The following is a 27814-nucleotide window of genomic DNA, read 5'->3' as shown; positions in this document are numbered from 1 at the left end:
CACGTCACTAACCTCCTCCCCTGCTGTTTTCTTTACATCTCCAATACCATCTTCTTGGTCCTTGTATAGGATAGATTCCTACATACCACAGAGTGTTTGCAAAAATGTTCCCTCTGTCTAATGTGCCTTACATTACTGCTTCCTGATGCACAATCAACACCTCTATTTTCTCATATCAACATAGTTAGTTTTCTCAGAGATGCATTGGGAAAATCCACCCTGAACAATCAAATATTTATATTGTATGTTTGCCTGTCAGTTACCATAGTTATTATTTGTTTCTGGGGCTTATTTAGATATTAGCTTGTTTAATTTATTCTTCAAGATCTATTAGCATAAGGAAGCTTTCATTTTTGGATCATTATATCTCTAATAACTGTCAGAATGTGTGGGGCATGTAATTGGAACTAAATGAATAGTTGGTAAGAGTTTATGAGAGAGGTTAGAAACATGGCTTAATGATTAAAAGTTCCTAGGCTCGTCTAGAAGAACTGAGTTGGATCTCAGCACCCAGTTCAGGCTGCCCACCAGTAGCTTCAGCTCCACGGAATCTAGTGCCTTCTACAGGCTCCTGCACACGTGTGGCACGCACGCACACACACACACACACACACACACACACACACACACATCTTTTTGCAACATGAGTAAATTGAAGAAAAAAGTAAAAGAAGCAAAAAAAGTTAAAATATTTTACTAAACCTTGCCCATGATTGACAGAACTGGGCCTAAAACTCGGCCATTTCAAGATCTGAGAACATACTTTGACCTCCTACAAGTGCATCTATTTACTCTCCCTCTTCAGAGTAGTCAGACCAATGGTATTCAGAAGCAGCCTTTGAAATTTTTTCTTTACTATGATACATGATAGTCTCATATGTAACATTTTATATGCATAAACTATTGGCAATCATAGCATATATGTAGAACATGTCTAACCAAACAAAAATAGAAGGATAAGCCAGAAATAATATAATCATTACCTATGAATGATTAATTGGTCTTTCTACTAAAAAAGAAAAATGTACTTTGATGTTCAACTCAATAGACAGACACACAGTCTACTCACAGACTGTCCATATAAAATTTTTTGTGTTTCTTCTTTTTCTTCTTTTGGAGGACAAGGTCTGTGGGAAAGAGATGATTATTATGATATTGATTGGAGTTTTGTTTTTTTTTTTTTCTATTACAGGGTGATTCTGGTGGACCTTTGGTTTATGACAATCGGGACATCTGGTACATTGTGGGTATAGTAAGTTGGGGACAGTCTTGTGCTCTTCCAAATAAGCCTGGAGTCTACACAAGGGTGGCTAAGTATCGAGACTGGATAGCTTCCAAGACTGGCCTCTAAAGTAGACTGTTATGAGTGATGGCCGTAACCCCCAGAGCAGGAAGCCTGCAGATTGTACAGTATCACTTAAGAGTTGTGAGTTACAGCTACAGCCCATGGAGCAGAAAGCCTGCAGGTTGTACAGTATGTGCATTATTGCTTAGAGTCATGGGAGTTAAAAGAGTGCTTCTGCCAGATGTCAAGGAACTCTTCAGACCGAGACCAACTTAATATCATGAGGTGGCTTTTTGTGCATAAACTTTTACCAAGAAGGAAGAAAACCTGGCAAATGACAGGCAGCACCAGTACCTCACCCATAAAAGTGACTCCTTAATGTGACAAACACAAATAGCTTCCCTCAGGATATCAAGATCTCACGGGCTGCTACGATCTTACCTCATATGATACATAGAGCTCCAGGACTCATCTTACAAACACCAGCTAGCATCTTCCTTAAGGATTCAGGACACAAGCATTTTAGAACCCATAACTGGACATTCAACTGCTACAATGAAGGAGTGTGGAACCTGCAGTAAAACTTGAACTCTAACCCGGGTTTGCAGCTGACTGAGCAGAGCGTTATTCTCTACCACAGGAACTGTCATTATTTAAATGCATATGAACTTGCCATTACACTATATAATGCTCTCAAGCAGTAGCTTTAGGAAGCATATTACATTGTTAAGAAGCATTTCTGGCTTACTCTTTAGCAGTATCTTGCCATCCATATATCAATCATATTTAGCCCAGCAAAGAGAAAAATAAAATTATGATAACTATTTTTCCATTTGTATAGGAAGGAGAAAAAGAAGCTGATGAAAGCAGAGTCATCTGAAAAATAGTATCAGGGCACTCTAAACTTTTGATGGAATGTGTTCTCCAACTACTTTTTTAGAAATATAGACAAGCAAATGGTACCTGATGCTTTCATAAATTACCAGCTCACTGCCAAGTTATATGTCTATCAAAATGTCAGGTGGGAAGTGCCTTATGTAAAACACTTAGTACAGTGCGTACTATATACTAAGTACTAAGTAATAGTAAGTGAGTGTCCCAGCGAAAGGGCTTAGCTATAGTTTAAAGCCTGGTGGTTGACATAGTGTTAGTGAGCACAGATTGTCTGAGCTAGGCCAGTGGCTCATGAACTTTGTCTCTGCCATATGCAAAGTATATGCTTTTATGCAAATTACCCAGTATCTCTCTGTTAATTAGCTCTTTAATCTGGATGGTGTGAACAAAAAAATACTACCTCATTGTGGTTTATTTGAGGATTGCATGTATTAATACACGCAAAGTATTTGCAACAGCATCTGTGCACAGTAAGTTCTCAGGATGAATAAGCTACTATCAATATTAATGTTCCTTGGATGTTTAAAAGCACATTGTATTTTAAAATGCTCCTGCTTCTTCAAAAGATGCGAATAATTTTAAAGTCCCTTAAATTACATTGTTGAAAAACAGAAGGAGTGTCAATTTTTCACAATCACTTTTATGTTTCCTGGATTTAATTTTGTTCTGTGTCTACTGTAGACCCATACTCACAGGATGATAGTCGCCATGCTTGTAACTACAGCCACACATCGGTATTCATATCCAGCCCTCAACTGTGAGGCTTACATGCATTATTCTGACTTAGCAGGCAAAAACTGTAGGATAGCCATCCTTGAATGGCTAAAAGATTAGTTTTGTTTTTAGTTTACATGTAATTGATTTTATATGTAACATGTAATCTTGGTTACATGTTAGTTGCTCTAACTTGCATCTCAATGAGCTCTAAAAACATGGTGGTCATGTCTGGTCACTTGAAATCATAGATGGGCATGATTGATGCTGGATTTTTTCCTTAATTTAAATAATCTCCTACTTTTGGTAGATATGGGAAAGCAAATCTGTCTACCAAAAAGCCCCTTATTCATTCCTTTGTATGTCTCTAACAACGAATACATGCTTGTATGTAATTTTATTTATATTTCATCAGACTGTGATAACTTTTTTAAACGTATTCGTTAAACTATGTATACTGATTTAAATATTTCCATGGTTAGATTGAATTAGGTGATAATTTAACACAAATAAGAGAAATAAATATAAAGTCATATGAATTCTAAAGAATAGAAAAGTGTATTTTTTATAGCAGTGTTTGTATGTCTTATCTCATGTTTGGTATTTGACTTATTGATTGAATGTCATAAAAGTCAAGTAATCTTACACTTTCTGTTTTGCATCTGACATATGGGTTACTAAGCTGTCTACCTCACGGCATTACTGTGAGGGATTCTTGTAAATGATAAAGTTGAAAAGCTGGAGAAAATTTAAAATCTCAAAAATGCAGAATATATTATTGTTAAGAGGTACCAATATAGATGATACAGAAAATGCATTTAGATTATGAAGATTGATGTGTTTTGCTTTTTGCAATGTTGGGGTTTTATTGCTTTGTACATTTGGCAAACATAAAAAATGGTTAACAACACACAAGAAAATGGCCTTGCTTCCTCTGTAATGACACTATAATAATTTTAGTATACTTTTAATTGAAAGTTGGATTAGGTTTAAAAGACAGAACAAATCAATTAGATGTATAGAAAATGTAATAACCCCTACAAAACAGAATCTTGAAACCTGGGGTTCTGACTAAAGGGTTAATTTTTATGGTGGAGAAAGACTGAGGCAAACTTTTGGTAACACTAAACCATGGTTCTGACATCTTCATAATTCATCAATAAGAGCAATAAAATATATCTATCCTTCCAATTAAATAAACTTCTTATAAATCATTTGTTAGCAAGAAGAAGTATGCATAATATTTCAAGCAGTCATGGAAATAAAGATAAACTTTTAACAAATGATTGAAATTAATAGGATCATAACTTTTGGAGCTGTTTGGTGAATGCTCTGATATTAAGAGTAGGTATCTACCTGTTGATAGAATGGGCCATGGTTGGTGTAGGAATAGGTCCAACCTAGTCTTACCACTACTGTTATACTCTGATTCATGCAAGCATGACAGCTGAGGACCTTGTAGTCTTAAGCAGTCATTTTAAATAACTGTTTCTCCTTGCAAAAACAAATGTGAGGTAAACTAAATTCACATAGTGTTCCACACTGTGTCTCTACAATATTTACACATACACATGTGATGTGTGTGTATTCACGTGTGTAGCTGTGTGTTCATATGTGTCTTAGTTATCCTTCTACGGTTGTAGAGACACCATGGCCAAAGAAACTTATAAAAAGAAGAACCATTGGTGGCTTGCTTACAGTTAGTTTCAGAGAGTTAATCCATGACCATTATGGCATGGAGCATGGTAGCATGCAGGCTGGCATGGTGCTGGAGCAGTGTCTCAAAGCTTATATCCTGAGACAACAAGGCAGAGAAAGAGAGAAGGAGGGAGGGAGGGAGGGAGGGAGGGAGGGAGGGAGAGAGAGAGAGAGAGAGAGAGAGAGAGGAGAGAGAGAGAGAGAGAGAACGAACTGGAATGGTGTGGGCTTTTGAAACAATACCCCTCACCACCACCACCACATGATACACGTCCTCCAAAGGGCAACACCTTCTATTACTATACAAATAATTCCAACTAGGGACCAAGAATATATAAGTCTGCAGAGGACATTCTTACTCAAACAACCAAAGGTTGATTTTTGCAAATGACGAAGGAATGAAAAAAAAATAGGGGTGTTGAATACCACTTGCTGAAAAGAAGGGGTTAATGTATATAGAATACCTTGCTGCTCACTTGGGGGCTGCATAAGCATTGAAATGTATCACAGTTTCGACCCTCTGAGCTTCAAGAGCAGAAGGGAGCCTAGAAATCTGAAAACATGCCAACTAACTCTGGTCACTACTTGAGGAAGGGAAGATTGTTCAGAGCAGGTAGGAGCTGGGGATACTCAAGGAAAGAGTATTCTGAAGGAAGTTCAGGCTTTCAGAGTCCTTAGATGAGATGTCATGTACATAGGCTTTAATTGGGTGACCCTTACAGTGAGTGGACTTTGAGTGAATTTAAGCAAGGAAAAATGAAGAGATAATTTTCACATGCAGGAAGAAGAGTCACTGGATGAGAAGGACTGGTGGCAGAGAGATGAAAATCCAGCAGTATCAAAGAAAATGAATGGTGATATAGCTAAAAATTACCAGACCAGGTGTAGGGGGGTGAGGAATCATGGTCACTTTGTGAGACCCTTACAGTGACTGTCAGGACAGATTAAATCTCAGGTGTTTCTTTTTTTGTTTCTGTTTTCGTTTTTCCCTTCCTCAGACTATCTCTCTTTAGAATAGACATGAGGATCCTGGGCAACACATAATAGACACATATGCCCTAAGGAAATCTTGTCAAGAGTATCAGATATTTCCTGAAAACCTAGTATCAGGTGCCTCTGGAAGAGATGAATGACTGAGCCAGAGACCAGACTTGTACTGACTCAGATGGAGAAAGGCTGCCTCTTGAAAGACAAACAGAAAGCTTCTCTCAAGGGAGTTGCTTACATTTGGGACTTGACATTGTTTCTCAATTAGCCTGAACCAGGAAATTCTTACTTCCTGTAACAAAGACTTTATCAAGTGATTCTTTTCCGTACCTCAAACCATACTCTTGGTTAACATTTACCTGTCCCAACTTGTCAAGCAAGTTTCTTTTAAATCTTTAAGTATTCTTAACTTTAGCCAGCTCACACATCTGCAAGAATATCCAGGATGCTACTCATTTGACAGGGATCACACACAGAGCAGCGTGAAGGTGGAGAAGCTCGCCTTCCCCACAGTGGCGATGTATCGGTAAGTTCGGTTTTATTTCACCTATGAAGGGTTCGTTTCACATTTGTGCTTCTAAATAGAAGTTAGAAATTACGCTAAGTTGGCTATCTAATAATTTTTCTCTATTTCTGTTGTTAAGAAGACATAGTAATAATATTTTCTATTTCAGAAAAACTATGACTTTATACTTAGGAGTTGATATTTTTAATGTTGGACTGAATCACATTTAGTGTTGAATATAAATTTAGTGTTTAATATGAGAATTACATTTCATATAGTTTAAAAGTTCAATATGAGAATTTTGATAACAATGTACATCTTGCGTTAAGACAAAGAGAGCCCAAGGAGTACTGGTAAGTTCAGGGACTGGAATGGAATGAGGAAGGTAACTCCACCTAAGAGTTTAAAAGATATTTACTGTGTTCATTCTCAATGATGCACTAAATTGATTCATTCAAAAGGAAATGTTCAAGTTATATGGAAACCATATGCCTTAGTCTCCATTCCGAAGCTGATAAACATGACTGAAACTCAAAAATATGAATAAGGAATTTAATGTCCTCGTTTTTATCCTACATCTTTGTCTTGCCTTCTCTTCTCCATCTCTGGGTCCTCTGGTTCTCCCTCACTGGAGATACTCCAGCTGGTCCTTTGTACTTTTGTAAAGAATGTTAATAATTAGCAACCTATTGTTGTATTCTTTGCAACAATAGGTTTTAAAATTAAAAACAATGCAAAAAACTGCTCAATTAAAAATGACAAATGTTTTGTTTTTCAAAAATAAGAAAAACAAAAAACCTTACAAGCACGATTTATGTAAATATATGAGAAGTGAGTAGTTTTTTATTAGTATAAACATAGAAATTCATAGTAAAAAAATGGTAAACATTTTATTTCCTCCCCTTTGTCTGATCTCTTCTGCATTTTGACATACCTGTCATCATCAAATATTAATTCGTCATCTACAATATGAGGTAAATTATCACAAGTTATTTAGGAAGAAGAAATTATAAGTGTCTTTTCTAATGTCTGATAAGGACTGTCCTGTTTTTTTTGACAGTAAAAAAAAAAAAAGCAGACATCAGTATGTGAAATTCAACTAAATTCTAGTAGTTTTCTAGACCAGGAAACTTACAACAAAATTAATTCTTTACAGTTATTCAGATGATCAGGTCTCTCCACCTGATCACCTAACAGCCACAAATTAAGATTTAGTCTTTTTAAAAAGAAATAAAACAGAATAAACAAACAAAATGAAATTAGTTGTATTTATGGAAATAGTACATATTTTCATAAATGTTTGGGTTTTTTGTATTTAAATGATTTTGAACACATATAGAAAAGTTGTCAGTAGCCCACCAATAATATAATTCAGTTCCAAGTCAGAGATGTATCTCATGTGCTTGCTATGTGTGTGTGGGAACCAGATCCTAAAATCCACATAAAATGTGGGCCTGGACTATGCATACCTGTAACACCAGCAGAGACAGCAGGAACACAAGGATTTCTGGGCCTTGCTCTGCACTAAAAACATGAGGTCTAGGTTCAGAAGAAGATGCTGCCTCACAGTAGCAAGGTTGAATGTGAAAGATGGTGATGCTGTCTTTTCGCATCTACATGTGTACACATATATGTGCACATATACCATACACCATACCCACACATATACATATATATACATACATATATGTACACACATATATATATGTACACATACATATATATGTATATAATAAAATAAAACTAATCAATTTTCCTTTTCACTATGTGATCTTCATTTATAGTCTGTTGTATGCCAGGAGCTAGTAGTATCATTGGAGACATAAAATTTAAATTTCGGTTAAGGCTTGTATAAAACATGAAGTCTATATTACAGTTGGTTAAAGGCAAAGGAAATCTTTTAGGATAGTAAGAGGACAAATGGCTGTGACAAAAAGGAAAGAAACTAGGAAAACAGAGTCAATAAAAGCCCCGGGAAAACACCTGCTATTCAGTAAACCAGGAAGTCATTTAAATGTCCACATTTCTGTCGTCCTCCATCTAGAGATTTCAAGATCTTCAACTCTAGATCCAAAAAAGTCCACAATCATATTTTCTGTTCAGACAACCAAGATATCAATTTGATACAGGTTTGCATTATTGGGTGTGGCTTCCCTTAGCGTTTAGTCTCGAAGGGGAGTGAAAGATAAGTGTCATAAGGAAGGACATGAGGTATCAAGAAGTTTTCTCGATTCCTCCTACTGATGGTGTCTTTGGAAAACACAACTGGATTTTTATTTTTTTTCTTTTCACCACTTTTGAGTAAAGTGGAGAAAATATATCTTGTTTTTGTATCGTTATGAACCACAATGCTTGGCACTTAATGTGTTAGTAGCCTTTTAAAATTTTTTATTGGATATTTTATTGATTTACAATACAGATGTCATCCCCTTTCCCCATTTCCCCTCCCTAGAACCCCCTATCCCATCCCCTCTCCTCCTTTATGCTTTTATACCATTTTAATTATGTGCATGTATTAAGGTCAGTTCTAGGCTGAAGGTCTAGCAATGCCATAGATGCAAATAGTCAAGGAACAAGCAAGGCAATAAACACAAATAGTCAAAGAAAAACCAAGGCATTAAACCCAATTATGTGAACATTCCCATGATCACTGTTTCTAAGGGCTTATCAGGATGACCAAAGTATCTGAGCCTAGTAGAGCCTTTTAATTGTATTTCTAATTCATTTCAGACCAACAAATTTCTAGCCGACCACTTGTCAACTTCTGGTCTTCTCAACTCCATTCAAATGGATTTCATGACATTTCTGACATTTTAAAAAAATCTAGACATACTTTTTCTAAAAGTTACTCTATACTTATTATAATCTAAAAATAAAAATATATTTGTTTTTTATTTAATTTAATTCTTTCCTTTCTCATGAAAACAAACAACTACAAAATAGAACCTCAGGCTGAATTTGATCTTAGGAAGTCATGATGGAAGAAGGAACTGACTTCTGAAAGTTGTGCTCTGACCTCCCCATGTGTGCTGTGGTATGCTTTGACCCCCCAGCTATGACAAACAAACAAATAACCCTTCAATTCTTCTCATTTAAAAAAATAAGGTTTTGAGCAATGTTATTATTCTCTGTCTTTCACCAAAACACTAGAATTTTCTTTATTGTGGAAACATCTATGAGTAGATTGTTTCTCCCACATATACTGTTATGCCTATTATAATAACAGACAATTAAAGAAAAAAGCTTTGTCACTGGATCTAGTGGCTCAGGCCCATAGTCCTACCAACTTAGGGGCTGAGGTAGAAGAATAAAGAGTACAACCTTGACTAAACAACTCAGTGAGACAGGGTCTGAAAACCCTTTTAAATGTATGGGGCTGACTGCTTGCCAAGCACATGAGTGATCTGAAATTTAATCTCCAGTACTGACAAAAAAAATTTTAAATAAAAAGAGGCACAGGTTACGGGAGAAGAGAGGAAGGAAGGAAGGAAGAATAAAGAAAGAAAAAGAGTTTGTCAAATGGAAACATATGCATGTGGAAAATGAAGTCTAATGGATTTAACGTTGCCGTGGGGATTGAATTTGATTTCCAGAGTGGTTGTACCATCTTACAATTTCACCAATAATGTAGGCATGTGTCTCTTTCTCCACATCCTCCCCAGTATCTACTGTCACCTGAGTTTTTGATCTTAGCCATTCTGACTGGTGTGAAGTGAAATCACAGGGTCGTTTTGATTTCCATCTCTCTGATAACTAAGGATGTTGAACATTTCTTTAGGTGCTTCTTGGCCATTCAAGATTCAACATATATTTATGTAACACTTAGGATGTAGATATGTATTAATGATTAGGCTAAAATGGTTTTATTTCTTACTTGAGAATTCCTGCAATACATGCCTGCAATGTATTTTGATCATACAAATCTCTCATTCTTCCCTACTCCTCATCCAAAACTCTCCAACCCTTCCTCCTCTCATCTTCATTTTCTCTTTTTGGTTTTCTACAACTCTATGAGTCCAGTTAGTGCCGCCCACATGTATACAGATACAGTGACATCCAATAGATCATGCCCAAGCTTCTAGGGGCCACAGCCCTGAAGAAAATGAGTCCTTTGATCCAGCAGCCATCAATTGTCAATAATTCTTCAGATAGGGTAGGGCCTCATGAGCTCGTTCCTCATCCATGATGAGATATTGATTGGCTTTAGTTTGTGTATGTCTTGTGCAGTTAAAACAGCTGTGAGATCATGAGTGTGATGGCCCAATGAGGTCAAGAAGACAGTGTCCTGTTCTCTCTTAACTATGGCTCTTATGATATTTCTGCCTCCTTCTTTATGTTTCCTGAACGTTGGGGTGAGGAAATGCTACAGATGTCTCATGTAGGACTGAGTACTCTCATGACCATTTACTCTCTGCTTTTGACAATTGTGAGTCACGGAGTTAGCTCTCAGCCACTGTAAAGAGCAGCTCACCTGATGAGAGCTGCACTCGGATTCTGTACCTCTATAAGACAACATCACAATAATCTGTAGCATAAAACTATTCCACTAAAAAAACAGTGATGCATTTTGAAGTCAGCACTGTACTTATATGTGTCATAAACATTTGCACCTATAATAATAAATATAGATCTAAATGTGGCATCTATATCATATCTCTCTCACTGAAGCTTAAGGAACATCATGAAAGATAGGGCAGAAAGACTCTAAGAGCAGCTGTTGGGGACATCTGCTATGAGACAGAACCATTACACATGCAAACTCGCAATAGCTGTGGCTGCATGACCAACACAAACAAGAGCAAATCACTCAGAATCCTACTATGGACCAGAGAAGAGCTCATGGAGTTCCACTGCTTGTATATTTTTTTTGATAAATTCTTTTTCTCTTTATTTTGTTTAACCCCATGACCAAAATGTACCATTTTCTTTTATAATAAATATAGGAATAGAAGAATAAGTCTTATTGCATCAACTATGATTTTATGACTAATATAACTAATGAATAAGTTCATGCTATATATAATTACAAATTCTAAACTATTGCCCAGAATCATTAGAGCACTGAAACCTTTGTCAGTAGCAGCGCCATTGGTTCCTTAATCAAAGAGCTTATCTATATGGCAATTTAAACTTATCATTTAATTAAAATTTTACTTTAAATCTGTAACTGTTAACTTGTCAGTCCAGTTTTACCTTCTCCATACAACTGAGCAGAAAGCACAGAGTACATATGTACCCTGTTCCCATGTCCCACAGCTTCCTTCACTGTCACCAGCCTGCACCAGGGTGACACCTGCTTAACATGAAACTAGATGGTCACATCATTATCAACTAAAGTGCACACTTCACATTCACCTTCATGCTTGGTATATTCTGTGATTTGATGAATGTACACTGGCATGTATTTACCATTGCAGTATCACATATATTAAAAATTAAACTTGTGCATACCTCTAGCCATCTCCCCTAAACCCTGGAGATCTGAATTTTTCCAGTGTCTTCACAAGTTTTCTTTTCCAGTATCTCATGTAGACAAATTTATGAAACCTGTTGCCTTCTCGGATCTGCAGCTTTTACTTAGGAATAGGTGCTTAATTTCCTCCATGTCTCTTAATAGATTGATAACTCATTAATTTTTAATATTAAATAATGCTCATCCACCTGAATGTGTCACAGCAAGCTTATTCATCTCCTCACTGAAGAACACCTTGATTGCTTACCAGTTCTGGAAATTTCATGATTTCCAAATCACAAATTACGATTAAAAATGTAATAAGAATCTGTGTCTGACTTTCATGTACATATACGTTTTCAGTTTATTTTTGTAAGCAGGAAGGAGCATGGCATTGGACTCTTTTTTTTTTCAAATTATTTTTTGTTTGTTTTATTGGGCATTGGACTCTTATCTGAGGAATTTATCCATAATTGGCTGAGGGAGGGTTCACTTTTCTTCAGGCATGGGTTGCTAAGAGATTACCCAGGTACCAGTAGATGTTCCTATACCCAGGAGTACCCAGGCAACACTAAATGAATTCTTCAGTGTATAAACCCAGCACATGATGTTGAGAAGGTAAAGTGCTTTGGGATATAAAGGAGGAATTGAAGGGGAGGGAATGAGGGTTGGATTTGATCAAGCACACTATATGCTTGTATGAAATGATCAAACAGTAAGAATATAATTAAAGATAAATTTAAAAGTATCACTCTGCTTAAGTTTTACACACATTCAAAATAATTTCCATAAGATATATTCATTTCCTCATGATTTCGTCGTTCCTGAAATGCCATCTTATGGGTAACAACCTGCTACACACCCTTCCTCAACTTTTCTGTACTCAGTGCCATGTAGTTCTCTGAAGAGCTGAAAGAGTGATTGGAAGCTTGTGGAGGAGAAGCTGGGAAGAGGGATAACATTTGAAATATAAATAAATAAAATATCCAATTAAAAAAAGAAAAAAGAAAAAGAAAAAGAAAAAAGAAAAAGAAAAGTTCCTCCTGGCCTTCAAAAAGGACTTCTAAATCTCCAGATACCCTACAACTAAGACGTTAGTTTTTGAGGGAGGGATTTCTAAGGGTGGAACTGGAGAGAGAGAGGAGGAAAAAGGGCTGTGATTAGCATGGAAAGTAAATTTAAAAAAAGAATAAAATAAAAACCTGAAAGTTAAAAAAAAAGAATTTAATCTTTGTTTCCGTTGCCACCCTTCACCATGACTCTTCTGACCTTCTGGAACTGCCCAACTCCTCTGAGGTTTGCAGCTCTGTACAGTCGATCTTCCTCCCTTCCTCAGTGCGGTTGTTATGGACCCCAGGCTGAAGTTATGATCCGTGTTATTTTACAGACTCGTGCTTACGTCTTTTCTTCCCCAAGTCCTGCATTGAGCACAAGTCCCTTGCAGTGGAGGATTGACATCCTCACCACCTATTTCCTTGATCTCCTCACCCAGCTATAAATTTCTCCTCCAACATCATTCCTGTGAACAACCCAGATCAGTCATGACTGGGAGTTACTCGCTATGAATCACAAGTCTGAACTTCTAAACCCTGTTATTCTTATAGTCTTGTTCTGGTGCGTCAGAGTGTCAGAGCGGCTTTTTGTTGTTGTTAATTCATCTGTTCATATGTTTTTACCTTTTTCTAAGGTGGAGGATCTCAGGTTCCAGACTGGCCCAGAACTCACTATTTAGCCCAGGCAGGCCATCTTCCTCCTTCTGTCTCCTTAGCGGCATGATATTGAGAGCACACCACAAAGGCTCTAATTTTTAATCCTTTATGTGTATCATCTGCCACACCAAATTACATGCGAATTTGAATTCTCACACAGACATACACTGATCTTCCTCTTCTGATCCTTTTTTTCCTCTTTTTAATTGGATATTATATTTACATTTCAGATGTTATCCTCTTACCTCATTTCCCCTCCCTCACACCCAATAACCTCCTATCCCATCCCCCCATCCACCTGCTTCTACAAGGATGTGCCCCCACCTACCCCCCACTCACCACCTCCCCCACCGTCGAATTCTCCCACACTCGGTGGTGTCTAGCCTTCATGGGACCAAGGATCTCCTCTCCCACCTATGTCCAACAAGGTCATCCTCCCCTACATATACAGCTGGAGCCATGGGTCCCTCCCTATGTGCTCCCACTCTGGTGGTTTAGACCCTGGGGAGCTCTGGTTGGTTGATATTATTGCTCCTCATGGGACCACAAACTCTTTCAGCTCCTTCAGTCTTCTCTCTAACTCCTCCATTGTGAAACCCATGATCAGTTCAATGGTTAGCTGTGAGCATCTGCCTCTGAGTATGTCAGGCTCTGGCAGACCTCTAAGGAGACAGCTATATCAGGCTCCTGTCAGCATGCACTTCCTGACATCCACATCAGTGTCTGCCTTTGGTGACTGCACATGGGATGGTTACCCAGGTGGAATGGTCTCCAGACGGCCCCTCCTTCAGTTTCTGTCCCACACTTTGTCTCCATATTTGCTCTCTTGAGTATTTTGTTACTCCTAAGAAGGACCGAAGCACCATCACTTGGTCTTCCTTCTTCATGAGCTTTATGTGGTCTGTGAGTTGAATCCTGGGTATTGTGAGCTTCTGTGAGCTTATCAGTGAGTGAATACCATGTGTGTTCTTTTGTGATTGGGTTACATCACTCAGGATGATATTTTCTAGTTTCATCCATTTACCTAAGAATTTCTCGAATTCATTGTTTTTGATAGCCGAGTAATATTCCATTGTGTAAATATACCACATTTTCTGTATCAGTTCCTCTGTAGAAGGACATCTGGGTTCTTTTCAGCTTCTGGCTATTGTAAATAAGGCTACTATGAACATAGTGGAGCAAGTGTCCTTGTTATATGTTGTAGCATCTTCTGGATATATGCCTAGGAGTGGTATAGCTGGATCCTCAGGTAATGCTATGTTCAATTTTCTGAGGAACCACCAGACTGATTTCCAGAGTGGTTGTACCAGCTTGCATTCCCACCAACAATAGAGGAGTGTTCCTCTTTCTCCACATCCTCACCAGCATCTGCTATCACCTGAGTTTTTGATCTTGGCCATTCTGACTGGTGTGAGGTGGAATCTCAGGGTTGTTTTCATGTGCATTTCCCTGATGACTAAGGATATTGAACATTTCTTTAGGTGCTTTTCAGCCATTCAAGTTTCCTCAGTTGAGAATTCTTTATTGAGCTCTGTACTCCATTTTTAATTGGGTTATTTGGTTGTCTGGAGTCTAATTTCTTGAGTTCTTTGTATATATTGGATATTAGCCCTCTTTCTAACCTTGTAAAGAACCGTGTTGGGATTTTAATGGGGATTAAATGTAGATTGATTTCAGCAAGGTGGACATTTTTACTATATTAATCCTGCCAATCCATGAGCATGGGAGTTCTTTCCATCTTCTGAGATCTTCTATTTCTTTCTTCAGAAACTTAAGTTCTTGTCATACAGATCTTTCACTTGCTTGGTTAGATTCACGCCAAGGTATTTTATATTATTTGTGACTATTGTGAAGGGTGTCATTTCCCTTATTTCTTTCTCAGCCTGTTTATCTTTCAAGTAGAGGAAGGCTACTGATTTGTTTGAGTTGATTTTATAACCAGCCACTTTGCTGAATTTGTTTATCAGGTTTAGGAGTTCTCTGGTAGAAGGTTTGGGGTCACTTAAGTATACTTTCATATCATCTGCAAATAGTGATATTTTGACTTCTTCCTTTCCTATTTTTATTCCTTTGACTTCTTTTTTTGTCTAATCACTCTGGCTAGGACTTCCAGTACTATATTAAATAGGTAGGGAGAGAGCATACACTAGCAACTTGACAACACATCTGAAAGCTCTAGAACAAAAAGAAGCAAACACACCCAAGAGGAATAGATGTCAGGAAAAATCAAACTCAGGGCTGAAATCAACCAAGTAGAAACAGAAAGATCTATACAAAGTATCAACAAACCCAGGAGCTGGTTCTTTGAAAAAATCAACAAAATAGATAAACCCTTAGTCAGACTACCCATAGGGCACAGAGACACAAATTAATAAAATTAGAATAAAAGGAGACATAACTACAGAAACTGAGGAAATTAAAAAAAATCATCAGATCCTACTACAAAAGCTTATACTCAACAAAACTGGAAAATCTGATAAAATGGACAATTTTCTAGACAGATACCAGGTACTAAAGTTAAATCAGGAGCAGATAAACCATCTAAACAGTCCCATAACCCCTAAAGAAACAGCAGCAGTCACTAAAAGTCTCCCTATCAAAAAAAGCCCAGGACCATATGGTTTTAGTGCAGAATTCTGTCAGACTTTCAAGGAAGACCTAATACCAATTCTCTTCAAACTATTCCACAATATAGAAACAGAAGGAATAGTACCCAATTTGTTCTATGAAGCTACAATCACACTCATACCTAAACCTCACAAAGACCCAACAAAGAAAGAGAACTTCAGACCAATCTCCCTTATGAATATCGATGCAAAAATACTCAATAAAATTCTCACAAACTGAATCCAAGAACACATCAAAACAATCATCCATCATGATCAAGTAGGCTTTATCCCAGGAACTCGGGGATGGTTCAATATTTGAAAATCCATCAATGTAATCCACTATATAAACAAACTCAAAGAAAAAAAACCACATGATCATCTCACTAGATGCTGAAAAAGCATTTGATAAAATTCAACATCTCTTCATGGTAAGTCTTGGAGAGATCAGGAATTCAAGGCCCATATCTAAACATAGTAAAAGCAATATACAAGAAGCCAGTAGCCAACATCAAACTAAATGGAGAGAAACTTGAAGCAATCCCACTAAGATCAGGGACTAGATAAGGCTGCCCACTCTCTCTCTCTCTACCTCTTCTGTTCCTTACACTCTTTTTTGAGATAAGTTTTAGTCTGTGACTCAGGCTACCCTTGAATTCACCTGCTTCTGCTACCTCAGTGCTGGGATTAAAGGTATATGCCACTCTGACCTCTCATTTTTTTTTTTTTTTCATTTATTCCTTTTCCACCTCCCCATCCTTCTTCTTAAAGATAAAGCCTCAATCTGTAGTACAGGAAGGCCTTGAACTTGTGGCAACTTCCCTTATAGGATTACAAACTGGTGTCAGTGCAAATTTGTGAATATTTTTATTTTCAGTGTAGGAGTCTTTTACCCAAATGCATATATGCTTGCCTCATGCATGCACTGGCATAGAAGCCAGAAAAGGGCATCAAAAAACCCTCTGCAACTGGAGTTATTTTTGCTTGTGAACTTGAACTATTATGTGAGCCCTAGGAACCGAATCCTGGTTCTCTACCAGAGCGACAGGATCTCTTAAGCACTGAACCATCTCTCTAGACCCCACTGAAAATTCCTTAATGACAGTTGTGGATCTATATTCTTTTGCCTCTCTTTTCCCCCCATTCGTCATGCCTACACTCTAAAGCAAATAGCAGCACCTCCCTCTGCACAGACTTCCTCTCAGATGCGCAGGAAGTCCCTGGTCATCCAAGCTGCCAATGCTTCCTGGTACTTGGACTTCCCTTTTGTCTGTTTCCACAGTAGGTCCTCCAGATCTTCAGCTTCCTTCAATTTCCAGTTCTTGTCCTCTGTGCTCTCATGTTGTACTACGTGAGCAGTTCTCAACCTGTGGGCTGTGAGCTCCTTGGGCGTCTCACATTATTGCCATTCATAACAGTAGCAAAACTACGGTGATGAGATAGCAGCAAATAATGGTATGGCTGGGGGTCACCACAGCATAAGGGACTGAATTAAAGAGTCAACATAGGACGGTTGAGAACCACTGCCTCAATTGAGTGATATAAAGTGACTGACTTATCAGAGCAGGTCGCTCAACTTCCACATATCAAACCTTTAAATCCAGAAGCATTATTCATTCTTAAGAATACACCTACAATTTTTTAATTCCGCAATCTACTAGATTAGTCTATATGAAAATGTCAATATATCACCATTTCAACTTGTATGAAAGTTTCATAGGAATGAGTCTAATTATCTATAATCCATGATTATTCAAATACACTTAAATTCCTCTTACAACTTCAGGATACCTGTTGAATAGCTTTGATAATTAATACTCAAAACTGGGCATTAAATTATCTCATCCACAGAAGAAAAAAATACTCCATCAAATCTACATACCTAGATGATTCGGTTCCCCTCCCTGTTGACAGTCAAACTTGGTTAAACAGAAATAAGAATTATTGATTTCTGTTGTGCCATTTCCTTACTTGTAGTGTCTCTCCCCATTTTCACTATCTGCTTTTAAATTTGGATTCCTAGTTAGTTATTTGAGAACAGATCCAAGAGAACAGTGTGCTGTGTTTTGTTTGTAAGTGAAGTAACGTCCTTACTTAGCTTGCTTGTTTAATCATTCCTTTGCTCCTGCTCTTGAGTATCCAAAAGGGCCCATTGCTGATAGTCAGTGTCCTTACTGTCATTGTGGCCCAGGTGAGCATCTCTCACGGTGTCTCCCGAGCAGCTCCACACCACAGCTTTGATTGTCGTGGTGTACTCACCTAACACAGCTTCTCTTAGCCACAGCCATGCATGCCTTCCATTTTACTAATTTGTCCCTGTGATCACTGGTATGGTGATTTTACATAAAGAAAAAAATGTAAATAAAGTAAGGATATGAAATTTAAGTCTTCTGAATTATTATTACTCTTCTATTTGGAGCATTAGTTGAAATAGGAGCATAGCCACATTTGCCTCATGACGTTGACTTAGATGTTGGGTGAATCAAGTTTCAGAGAATGTTAAATCTCCTTCTAAAATTTAATTCAATATAATGAAAACTTCTAATTGTTGTTTTTCTCTTTGTGAACTGTGCTTCACCCTTACACTGCAGTCTTTGTTTTTCCAAACCAGTTTGGGAAAGGTGGAGCAATCTCAATTAAAGAACCACACCCTACCTTTTCCGGGGTCCTATGACTACAACCTTTAGCAAGAAACTGTGAATGCATCATGTAAATGTATCAGACACAGAGAGAAGCTCTTGCTAACAGTTAAGATAGCTTACAGTCCCGCTCAAATGCCCTTACATTTTGCTCATGCAACACACTTATCCTCTGGCAGGTGTTTGCCACTAAAAGTTAAGAGTAAGTAATGGGAGAGTAGAGAAATTATGTCCCTAGGGTTTCTTTGATTGATAGGAATCTCCAAGATAAGCCGACCATGAGGTGGCTCCACTGCTTTGAGCAGAGTTGTTGTCAACTCTTTATATGTTTCAAGCCATTTAAATTTGTTCATTGGCATCAATCAGATATAGTCTCTTCTTTAACCAACCCTCCTAACTTCTAACACTGAGTGAGCACTTCCTGTCTCTCTGGCCTCACAAGAACTATGTGGGAATCATGTCTATTTTAGGGATAAAGTCTGGCACCAGACCTGAGGCTAGGTCCAAATCACATTCAAATGCCAGTGAATGCTATCTGAAACAAATCAGGGTCTTTCCACTACATGTGTAGCCTCTTCCAACAAGGCCAGTGAGCTCTGAAGGAAGGAACAATATGGGAAAACACTGTTTTCCATTCATTGTTATGTAAGATATGCAGAATTGGACAGAAGAATAAAATATTATAAAAATTCACTTTTTCCCTTCGAATTCACTGACATTTGAGATAGTACATAACCATAATGCCTTTAAACATCTTACCCTATTTAATTAAGAGGTTTTTTTTTTGAGTTTTTATGCCTGTGTACACCATATTTACATGACTTCTACTTCTCTAACAGTTTCTGTTACCTGCAAATCTCTTTCAAATTCATGACCTCTTTTATAATCATTGTTATGTACACACACACACACACACACAGAGAGAGAGAGAGAGAGAGAGAGAGAGAGAGAGAGAGAGAGAGAACGAGACAGACAGACCAACAGGCAGACAGGCAGGCAGACAGACAGACAGACAGACAGACAGACAGACAGACAGACACAGACACAGAAAGACATACAGGCGAGTGTACGCGCGCACACACACACGCACACATTCATTCATACACACATACATACACACATATGCACATACATAGACACACACAACACTCAGAGTCCATTTACTGTTGTTCATGCATATTTGTTTAATGGTGGCTACTCAGGATTATAGCTCATCCCTGAAGAAAACTCTCTCTCTCTCTCTCTCTCTCTCTCTCTCTCTCTCTCTCTCTCTCTCCCCCTCTTTCTGGTTTTAGCACCAGGGTCACACTGGCCTCATAGAGTGTGTTTGGTAGTGTCCTTTTCCATTCCTTTTTATGGAACAAATTGAAAAATACTGATACTAGATTATGCTTGAATGGTTAACAAAATTCAGGAATGGATCCCTTTAGTCTGTAGCTTTCCTTGTAGAGAGACTTTTTATTACAGCTTTGATTTCAGTGTATGCAATGGCTCTGTTTAAGTTGTTTGTATCTCCTGACTTCAATTTTGGTATGCCATATAAATTTGAAAATTTATATGCTTCTATAAGGTTTCCTGTCTTTTTAATGTTTTCAAAATATTCTCTTATGATTTAAATTTCTTTGGAATTTACTGTAACACCACTCCTTTTATTTTTAATTTTGTAAAGCTGGATATTCTTCCTCCATCTTTTTGCCAGTTTGTTAATCTTACTAATGTTTTCAAAGATGCAACTTGGTTTGTGGATTGATTTGTGATTGCTCTTTTATCTCTACTTCATTAATTTCTTCCCTAATTTTTGTTATTTTTGATGTTTGCCATGTTTGATATTAGCTTCTTATTTTAATCAATTTCCTTAATTCACTTCTCAACTCATAGAGCATTTTGGTAGGGACGACTCTCTGCCACCCAGTTAAGTACCCAACTCTGGTCCTCAATCTCTGGCCTCCAGTCACTTACGAGTTTATGAATTCTTTTTTTTTTTTTTTAAAGACAAAACTTATCAGGTTAGATATTCATTTTGATCTCTGCTAGCTCATGAACCCTACAGCAGTGAAGACCTGTCTGTTATTCACACGGTGTTTCCTCTTTTTGTGTGTCTCATAATTGTCTAGCACTTGAAAATTGTATCTTTCAAAACTTATTTCCAACAAAGAAAAAACTTGGTTGATTTTACACTAAAGTCTCAAGTTTTATTTTTTAAATAAAATCTATTTCCCTACAGTTGTATACAGAAAATATTTATAGCACAAGATATGTAAATACTATTTGTTCATACTTGAACTTTGAAAACAAGTCTTAATTTTCATGTGTAGGTCAAAATTTGCTAATTAGTAATTGAAATTATTTTAAAAACTGAAAAGACATATACCCAACAGCACCACCAAACAGAAAGTACAATACAAACACCGAAGCCATATCAGTAAAAATGTTGGGGAAGGAATGTTTTGACCAGCTGTCCTCAACAGTCTTGATTAACGGCATTTTATGATTTTGGGGGGCCTTAATACAGTTCTAATTAGCTCAATACCCTAAAGTTTCCTTTCTGAAGCATAAATTTACAAATTTATACAGAGTTTTGGAAGACTATATACCTTAATTTGTATTACTCTCTATTGAACTCTCTTTTTTTCTGGTTTCTTTTGTTTTCTGGTTTCTTTCTTTTTTATTGGATATTTTAGTTATTTACAATACAGATGTCATACCCTTTCCCCATTTCTCTCCCTAGAACCCCCCTATCCCATCCCCCTCCTCCTTTATGCTTTTATACCATTTTGATTACATGCATGTATTAAGGTCAGTTCTAGGTTGACGAACTAACAATACAATAAACACAAATAGTCAAAGAAAAAGCAAGGCATTAAGCCCAATTATGTGAACACTCCTGTGATCACTGTTTTTAAAGTCTTATCAGGATGACCAAAGTATCTAAGCCTACTTCCCTGTCTTAGCCCAAGGTCATTTTCAAGTCTGAAACCTACTTCCTTGTTCTAGCCTAAAATTTAGGTTCCTGTCTGAAATTACTTCTTTGTTCTAGTATAATATTTAGGTTCCTGCCTGAGATTACTTCTTTGTTCTATTATTGAACTTTTATCTACTGAAACATCATTTATTTTTATTACATTTTACTGATGAAATGAGTTAACCTTCCTATTATAAAACATTACTTTTTATTTAAAACAATGTGGGGCTATGAAAGCAAGGCACATATCCTGTTGGAGCAGGAAAATGGAGCAAAACCACAAATGTCATTTGATGTCTAGTATAACTTTCAGTATTTATACCTGTATCAGTGACTTTATGAGATTATTGTTCCTGTTGGTATGACCAGAATCATCATTACCCAACCACAGAGATTATAAATATACCTTACACAGTTTTTGTATAAGGAATTTCTTCTAGAATAATTTTATTTTTCATAGCCAAGGAAGTAAAACCTTCAAGTAGATAATTTATTCATCTTTATTTGACATGGTCCTTGTGCATTTTTTTTTGGCCCAGTAATTTTTTTCCATGACATTCATTGCATAACAACTATTTGCAACCTTGTGAAATTACTAATCATTTCCATATCTCAAATATGTAATCTGCCTTATCTGATGAAGAATCCATGGGGAGCATCAGGGCTTTGTTAGCTCCCCTAACTGCTCTTTGAACTATAATACTGTTTCCACAGCGCCACTCAGACTCCAGTGTCCTCCCTCCAGTGCCTCCTCCTGTTTCCTTCTCTAGTAGCACACCCTTAGGAAGAAGCCTGCCCCAAGGGGTCACTTTAATCCTTCTGTGTACAAAATTTCCTGTGTATTATGCTTTCTTATCCACTTTTGAAAAAACTAAAAGCCCTGGTTAAGAGCAGTAATCAAATAGCTCAAACTACAGAGTCCTTGCCGGGTTTCAGCTACTGTTCTACAAGCTCTTACGTTCGCAATAAGCACTCACTGGGTCTCGTGAAAAGCCCATCAGGGAGGATCGCAATCATTTTACAGGTGAAGAAAGCTCCACACACAGAAACTGGATGGTTGCGTAAAGGGCAGCCCAGGGGATAACCTGCCCAACAATCAAGTGTGCTAGCTGCACACCCAACATTTGACATCATGATACTGAGTCCCTCATTTAGATCTTTTCAGATTTTATGGCCACTACTGTGGAGGAAAGAAATCCTTTACTATTCCTTTACATCACTCTTTTTGTGAAATAAAGCATCTGATAACCTTCAGGAGAAGGAATAGACAGAAGGAGATCCATCTGACGATGAACTTTAATAAAAGACTGTAACACCGAGAAGCATAATGTGTTGACAAAATAGGAATGCTTTCGAAATTCTGCTGAGGCTTTGTTTAACGAACACCTAGTTATCAGACCGTTTAGAAAGCAAGATACTTCTCGTCTAAATAAATGGGACAGGGGCATTAAAATTAAGATAGTGATCAAAATACTTTGAGTCTTTGTGTAGGGTTTTCTACTCTGACATGATGAGTGGGTAGCTTATGTCACTGACTGGTCACGATGACATAGTGCCACAAGGAAAAGGTCACTTGTGGTTTTCCTTGTGTATAGCATCAGAGGTATCTCCAAACCAATCTTCCTGAACTACAACGAACCTGTTTAGTCATCTCACTGGGATAGGCTGACCAAAACCAGATGCTTTGAATTAGAGAGATTATGGGATGTAGGAAGCCAAGAAGAAGAGAAAACAGAAATGTCACACAGTGGTTTTTGATAATAAAGTTGGTGATTTGTACATAGAATACAGGTAGTACTAACTGTTCTGTCTCTTCCTGCCAAGAATGAAGAAACTCACTTTCAGTAGAACTCTGATTTTTAAGTGGTTAATGATTTATTACTCTCCGCTCATGTCACATTCGTTCATTTAGTATGTAAGCATTTACCAAGTACCTATGAAGGACAAGCTTCTACCTGTCTAGTACAGCCCTTGAAATTAAATTAAAATAAGGTTAGTATAACACTAAAATAAAGAGACATATATTATTTACAGGAAATCAAGGGATAAATATTTTGCAGTGAGTTTGCATGGCTAGAAAAACAAACTCATTCTCACTTGAGACACCAAAAACCAATTTGCTCTGGGCAAACATGAGGTTTGAAGTTCATATCCCTGACACTTTGTCAATGCCGGGCAGGAAACATGGCTTGCCAATAATGTTAATTCCAGGCAGGCATAGTTGCTCACCTAGAATTCAAACATGGGAAGTGGACATTCTTCTGCGTTCTCTTTTGTATTGCAGAGGCATCTCCATCCCCTCCAGATCATTGCTGACTGTATTCAGTAGTTAACTGGTACCACTTTTTGTCTTTACACGACCAGGTATCAATCCCAGGGAAAATAATTCCCATTGTTCAAGGATAGTTTCTACAGATAAGAGCCAATGTGGTAAACATTTAGAATAGAATATCTTATCTATATATACCCAGTAGCTTGCCTTAAGTGTAAAAGTTTAGAAAAGACCAACCAACCATCTAACCAACTAACCAACCAAACAAGCAAACCAACAAACAAAACACTCCAGTAGACATGTGGGAAGTGGACTCTTTCCTAGGTTCTCTTTTGTATTACAGAGGCATCTCCTTTGAGTCCTATTTCTATCCTTCTTGATTATCTTATCTTTGAGGCTCTGGTAGTCTATTTTTTATTAGTTATTTTATACATTTCAAATGTTATCCCCCTTCCCAGCTTCCCCTCCACAAATGCCTTATCCTATCCCCCTCTCTTTCTGCTTCTATGAGGGAGTGCTCCCACCCACCTACTCACTCCTCCCTCACTGCCCTAGCATTCCCCTACACTAGGGCATCAAGCCTTCACAGGACCAACAGTCTCCCTTCCCATTGATGTCAGATAAGGCCATCCTCTACTACATATGCGGCTGAGTCACAGGGTCCCTCCATGTGTACTTTTTTGGTTGGTGGTTTAGTCCCTGGGAGCTCTGGGGCGTGGGGGGAATCTGGTTGCTTAATTTTGTTGTTCTTCCTGTGGGATTGCAATCCCCTTCAGCTCCTTCGGTCATTCCCCTAACTTCTCAATTGGGGTCCGCATGCTCAGTCCAATGGTTAGCTGTAAACATTCGTATCTGTATTGGTCAGGCTCTGGCAGAGCCTCTCAGGGGACAGCCATACCAGGCTCCTGTCAGCAAGCACTTCTTGGCATCAGCAACATTATCTGGGTTTGGTGTCTGTAGATGGGATGGATCCCTAGGTAAGGCAGTCTCTGATGGCCTTTCCTTCAGTATCTGCTCCACTCATTGTCCCTGCATTTCCTTTAGACAGGAACAATTTTGTTAATATTTTTTGAGATGGATAGGTGGCCCCATCTCTCAACCAGTAATCTATTAACTGCTGTAATTCACTGCATTGGAATAATGACCCAGATCGCATATGTCAAGAGGTTCATTGTAATCTGAAGCTCATCTGGTCACATTTGTGACATTAGATCATTTACCAAATTAAAAGAGAAGAAGAAGAAAAAGAAAAAAATCCAGAATACCTCTTGTTGTGAACCAGATTTAAAGTTAAAAAGCCAGTTTGATTTTTGCAGTATTTTTTCAAATATTTCAAAAGATACATTCAAATGTTACCAAAACCAATATAAGCTAATAAAGAACTCCTGGGAGAAATAATTTGAATATCAAAAATATTTGTCATAGGGCACTACTTGTTTATAACATGCATTTTTCTCTTAAAAGGCCAGGAATCCTAGGTAGAAGAAAACGTGTCTGGAAGCCATGGATGGTTACCCTCACTACCACGGCTGTTTTCTTGGCTTTGACAGTGCTCATCGGTCTCCTTGTTTACTTTTTGGTGTATGGTGAGACTCTGCTTTATTGTATTACTTTGGAAATTTAAAGACTCCCTACATAAATTACATACATTTTGAAATCTTAGCCTTTTCCCCAATTCCAGGATGAAATTTCCTTTTGAATAAAATTTGCAAATGTTTATTTCTACTATTCAAACCTGATGCTGTTCATGCAATACCATCTTTTGAATAGCAAGTGCAAAAAGTTTGCAAGATACGACATTTATTGTGTGATCATATATACTTTAACGGCAAAACTTTGTTGTAAAACTTTTAACTTTGCTGTCAGCTTATTGTATCATTACTTAATAGTTTGAATGCATGAATTGTCACTTACTATGAATTACCACCTGTAATGGGTAGTAACTGTATCAGGATACAACACACAACTTTGGTGATTATGAAAATAGATGATCTTTAAATGATTGGTGGGAAGATACTGGCTACAGCTATTGGATATTTAATTTTCTGGAGTGTAACAAATGTATGACTGCCAGTCTGTTTACTGTTGCTATAATAAAATGCTTTAGAAAACTTGACACTTTATTAATAAAAGAGGCTTCATGTGTCTGACAATGAGACAAGCTAGTTTTGGTGTCTGTGAGAAGCTTTATCACAATGTGGAAGATAGTCATGAGAGGGGAGCACGTCGGAAGTGAGTAGTGCCTGGAAAAGAGATCCCATGGCAAGATGGCACAAAATCCAAGGAAGAGCCTGACTTCCACAAGAGTTGTCCTACTTCCGTGAGAACTAACCCACTCTGTAAAAGCAATATTAATCTCTGGGTGATCAGCCACAGTCAGCTCCTCCTCATCCCACCTGTTAGAGCACCCATGCCATTCAGTTCTATTATATGGAGGACCAAGCTTCCAACATAGAAGTTATCAGAGAAACAATAATATATCCTCAACTTCTTTGGTTCAAAGGGATTAGGGGAAGTTATCCATCTGTTTTCTCCTATCAGATGAGAAGACTCATTACTACCAGACCTCCTTCTGGATTCCCAGTATTAGATATAGCTCAGATTTGTCTGAAGAGCAGTCAAAATTTCGGACTGACCTGAAACAAAAAATCAACAATGAGGTAAATCTATGCCTTGCTACTAGCATCATTGTTACCCTGGAAGTGTATAAGGTGGCATGATACATGTACAAATAAAATGCTTTTCCACAAAAATCCTTGTAAATAGGTTAGAAAGAACCATGTGGCCATTTATTTTATTAATAGCTATTGGTCTCCTGGCATTCCTCTCAACAGTCTGTCGAATATGGCATCATGTGACATTTCACTGAAGAGAATTTAATAAATTAAATGAGATGAGAAATAGCCTTACGCTCTCACTGTTGATTTCACTCTTTGGGAGTCCTACTGAGATTTGTGCACTGCCTGCTCAGTCTCAGCTTGGTCAAGGTTATCGTAAGATGAACTTTTCTTTCGGACAAGCGAGTCTGATGAGTCAATGGTCGTAAACGGGCTGGCCACAGCCGTCATCCTGTTGCCATTGCTCCTGCTTTGGAAAGAAGTAAGTTGTTCTAGAATCATCCACCACTGATGAAGTACTCCACGTGAGAAAGACAAATGGCACGCCATGGCAGTCATAGACATATTTTATTCTAAGTAAATATTTTGTACATTTCTCTTGATAAGTAATTGTTTGGAGAAGTGCCTAACTGTATGTGCATCTTCTTCAAAACCCATTCTCCAAAGGATCAAAACTTCATCTGAAACTGTTTCACCAAAACTTAAAACTTGATCTGCCCACTGCACTCAGAGACTAATTTCAAGATGTTAGTTGCTGAGTGGATAATGTATCTGTCCATGTGTGGCAACCTTACACAGGCAAGGCACTGAGCGTGTAGCTCCTGCTTTTGAAATATCTGCCTTAGTTCAACTCTGTACTAATCGCCTTCAAACACATGGAAAGTTTATCCCATTATAAGGATGACTATATGACAATAAGATTATGTTTAAAAAGATTATGTTCAATGAGCCTCTTTGAAATAGCTATAAACAAATATTAAGGGTATTTTTTTGTATTTTGTATCACAGTGGGTTTGAAGTGAGCATTTTGAAATGTATAAAATTAATATTTAACAACGTTCTCCTTCTTCATTTTTTCAGATAGATGTGACATTTCAAAGTTCCAGCTTAAAGCATCATTATGTCAAATCTCAAGTTGTCAACTTTCGGTAACCATAGTTAAACAATTTACATGAGGAAAAGGCCTCATCATCAAATTTTCACTGATTTCCTCTGTAGCCAGGATCTAAAGACCTTCCATATGCCAGAGGGAAGCTAGCACTGTCTTCTCACTTTGCAATCACTTCTACACAGACCATAGTGGGAGGGTTTCCTGAATAATCATGAACTATATTCTACTTCTTATTCTCTTAAAAACTTCTGCATTTCAATTGGAGATTTCATCAATTCTATTTCTGCCGATTTTGGTTGTTTTATAGCAAATATTGCCAGGAATATTTAAAACACAAGAATCTCTACATAATATATACATAT

At 37.6% G+C, this 27814-nt stretch overlaps 2 protein-coding genes across 2 annotated transcripts in view; both read left to right on the top strand.

Annotated features, from left to right (window-relative positions):
• LOC117712428 (transmembrane protease serine 11F-like) overlaps window positions 1–1351 on the top strand; it is a 79302-nt gene extending 77951 nt beyond the window's left edge. Inside the window, exon 10 of the mRNA XM_076937714.1 lies at window positions 1193–1351. Coding sequence (XP_076793829.1) covers window positions 1193–1351 — 159 coding nt within the window. The remainder of the gene's footprint in view (window positions 1–1192) is intronic.
• Window positions 1352–5796: 4445 nt separating this feature from the next.
• Window positions 5797–27814, top strand: part of LOC117712942 (transmembrane protease serine 11G) — a 36089-nt gene continuing 14071 nt past the window's right edge. The window contains exons 1-4 of the mRNA XM_034509178.2: window positions 5797–6104; window positions 25188–25309; window positions 26265–26383; window positions 27422–27489. Of these exons, the coding sequence (XP_034365069.1) occupies window positions 6097–6104; window positions 25188–25309; window positions 26265–26383; window positions 27422–27489 (317 nt within the window). The 5' untranslated portion in view covers window positions 5797–6096. The remainder of the gene's footprint in view (window positions 6105–25187; window positions 25310–26264; window positions 26384–27421; window positions 27490–27814) is intronic.

The sequence above is a fragment of the Arvicanthis niloticus genome, chromosome 7 (assembly GCF_011762505.2).
Source record: "Arvicanthis niloticus isolate mArvNil1 chromosome 7, mArvNil1.pat.X, whole genome shotgun sequence".
Taxonomy (NCBI): domain Eukaryota; kingdom Metazoa; phylum Chordata; class Mammalia; order Rodentia; family Muridae; genus Arvicanthis; species Arvicanthis niloticus.
Note: the sequence above shows the minus strand (reverse complement) of the source record. Positions and strands in the feature narration are given on the sequence as shown.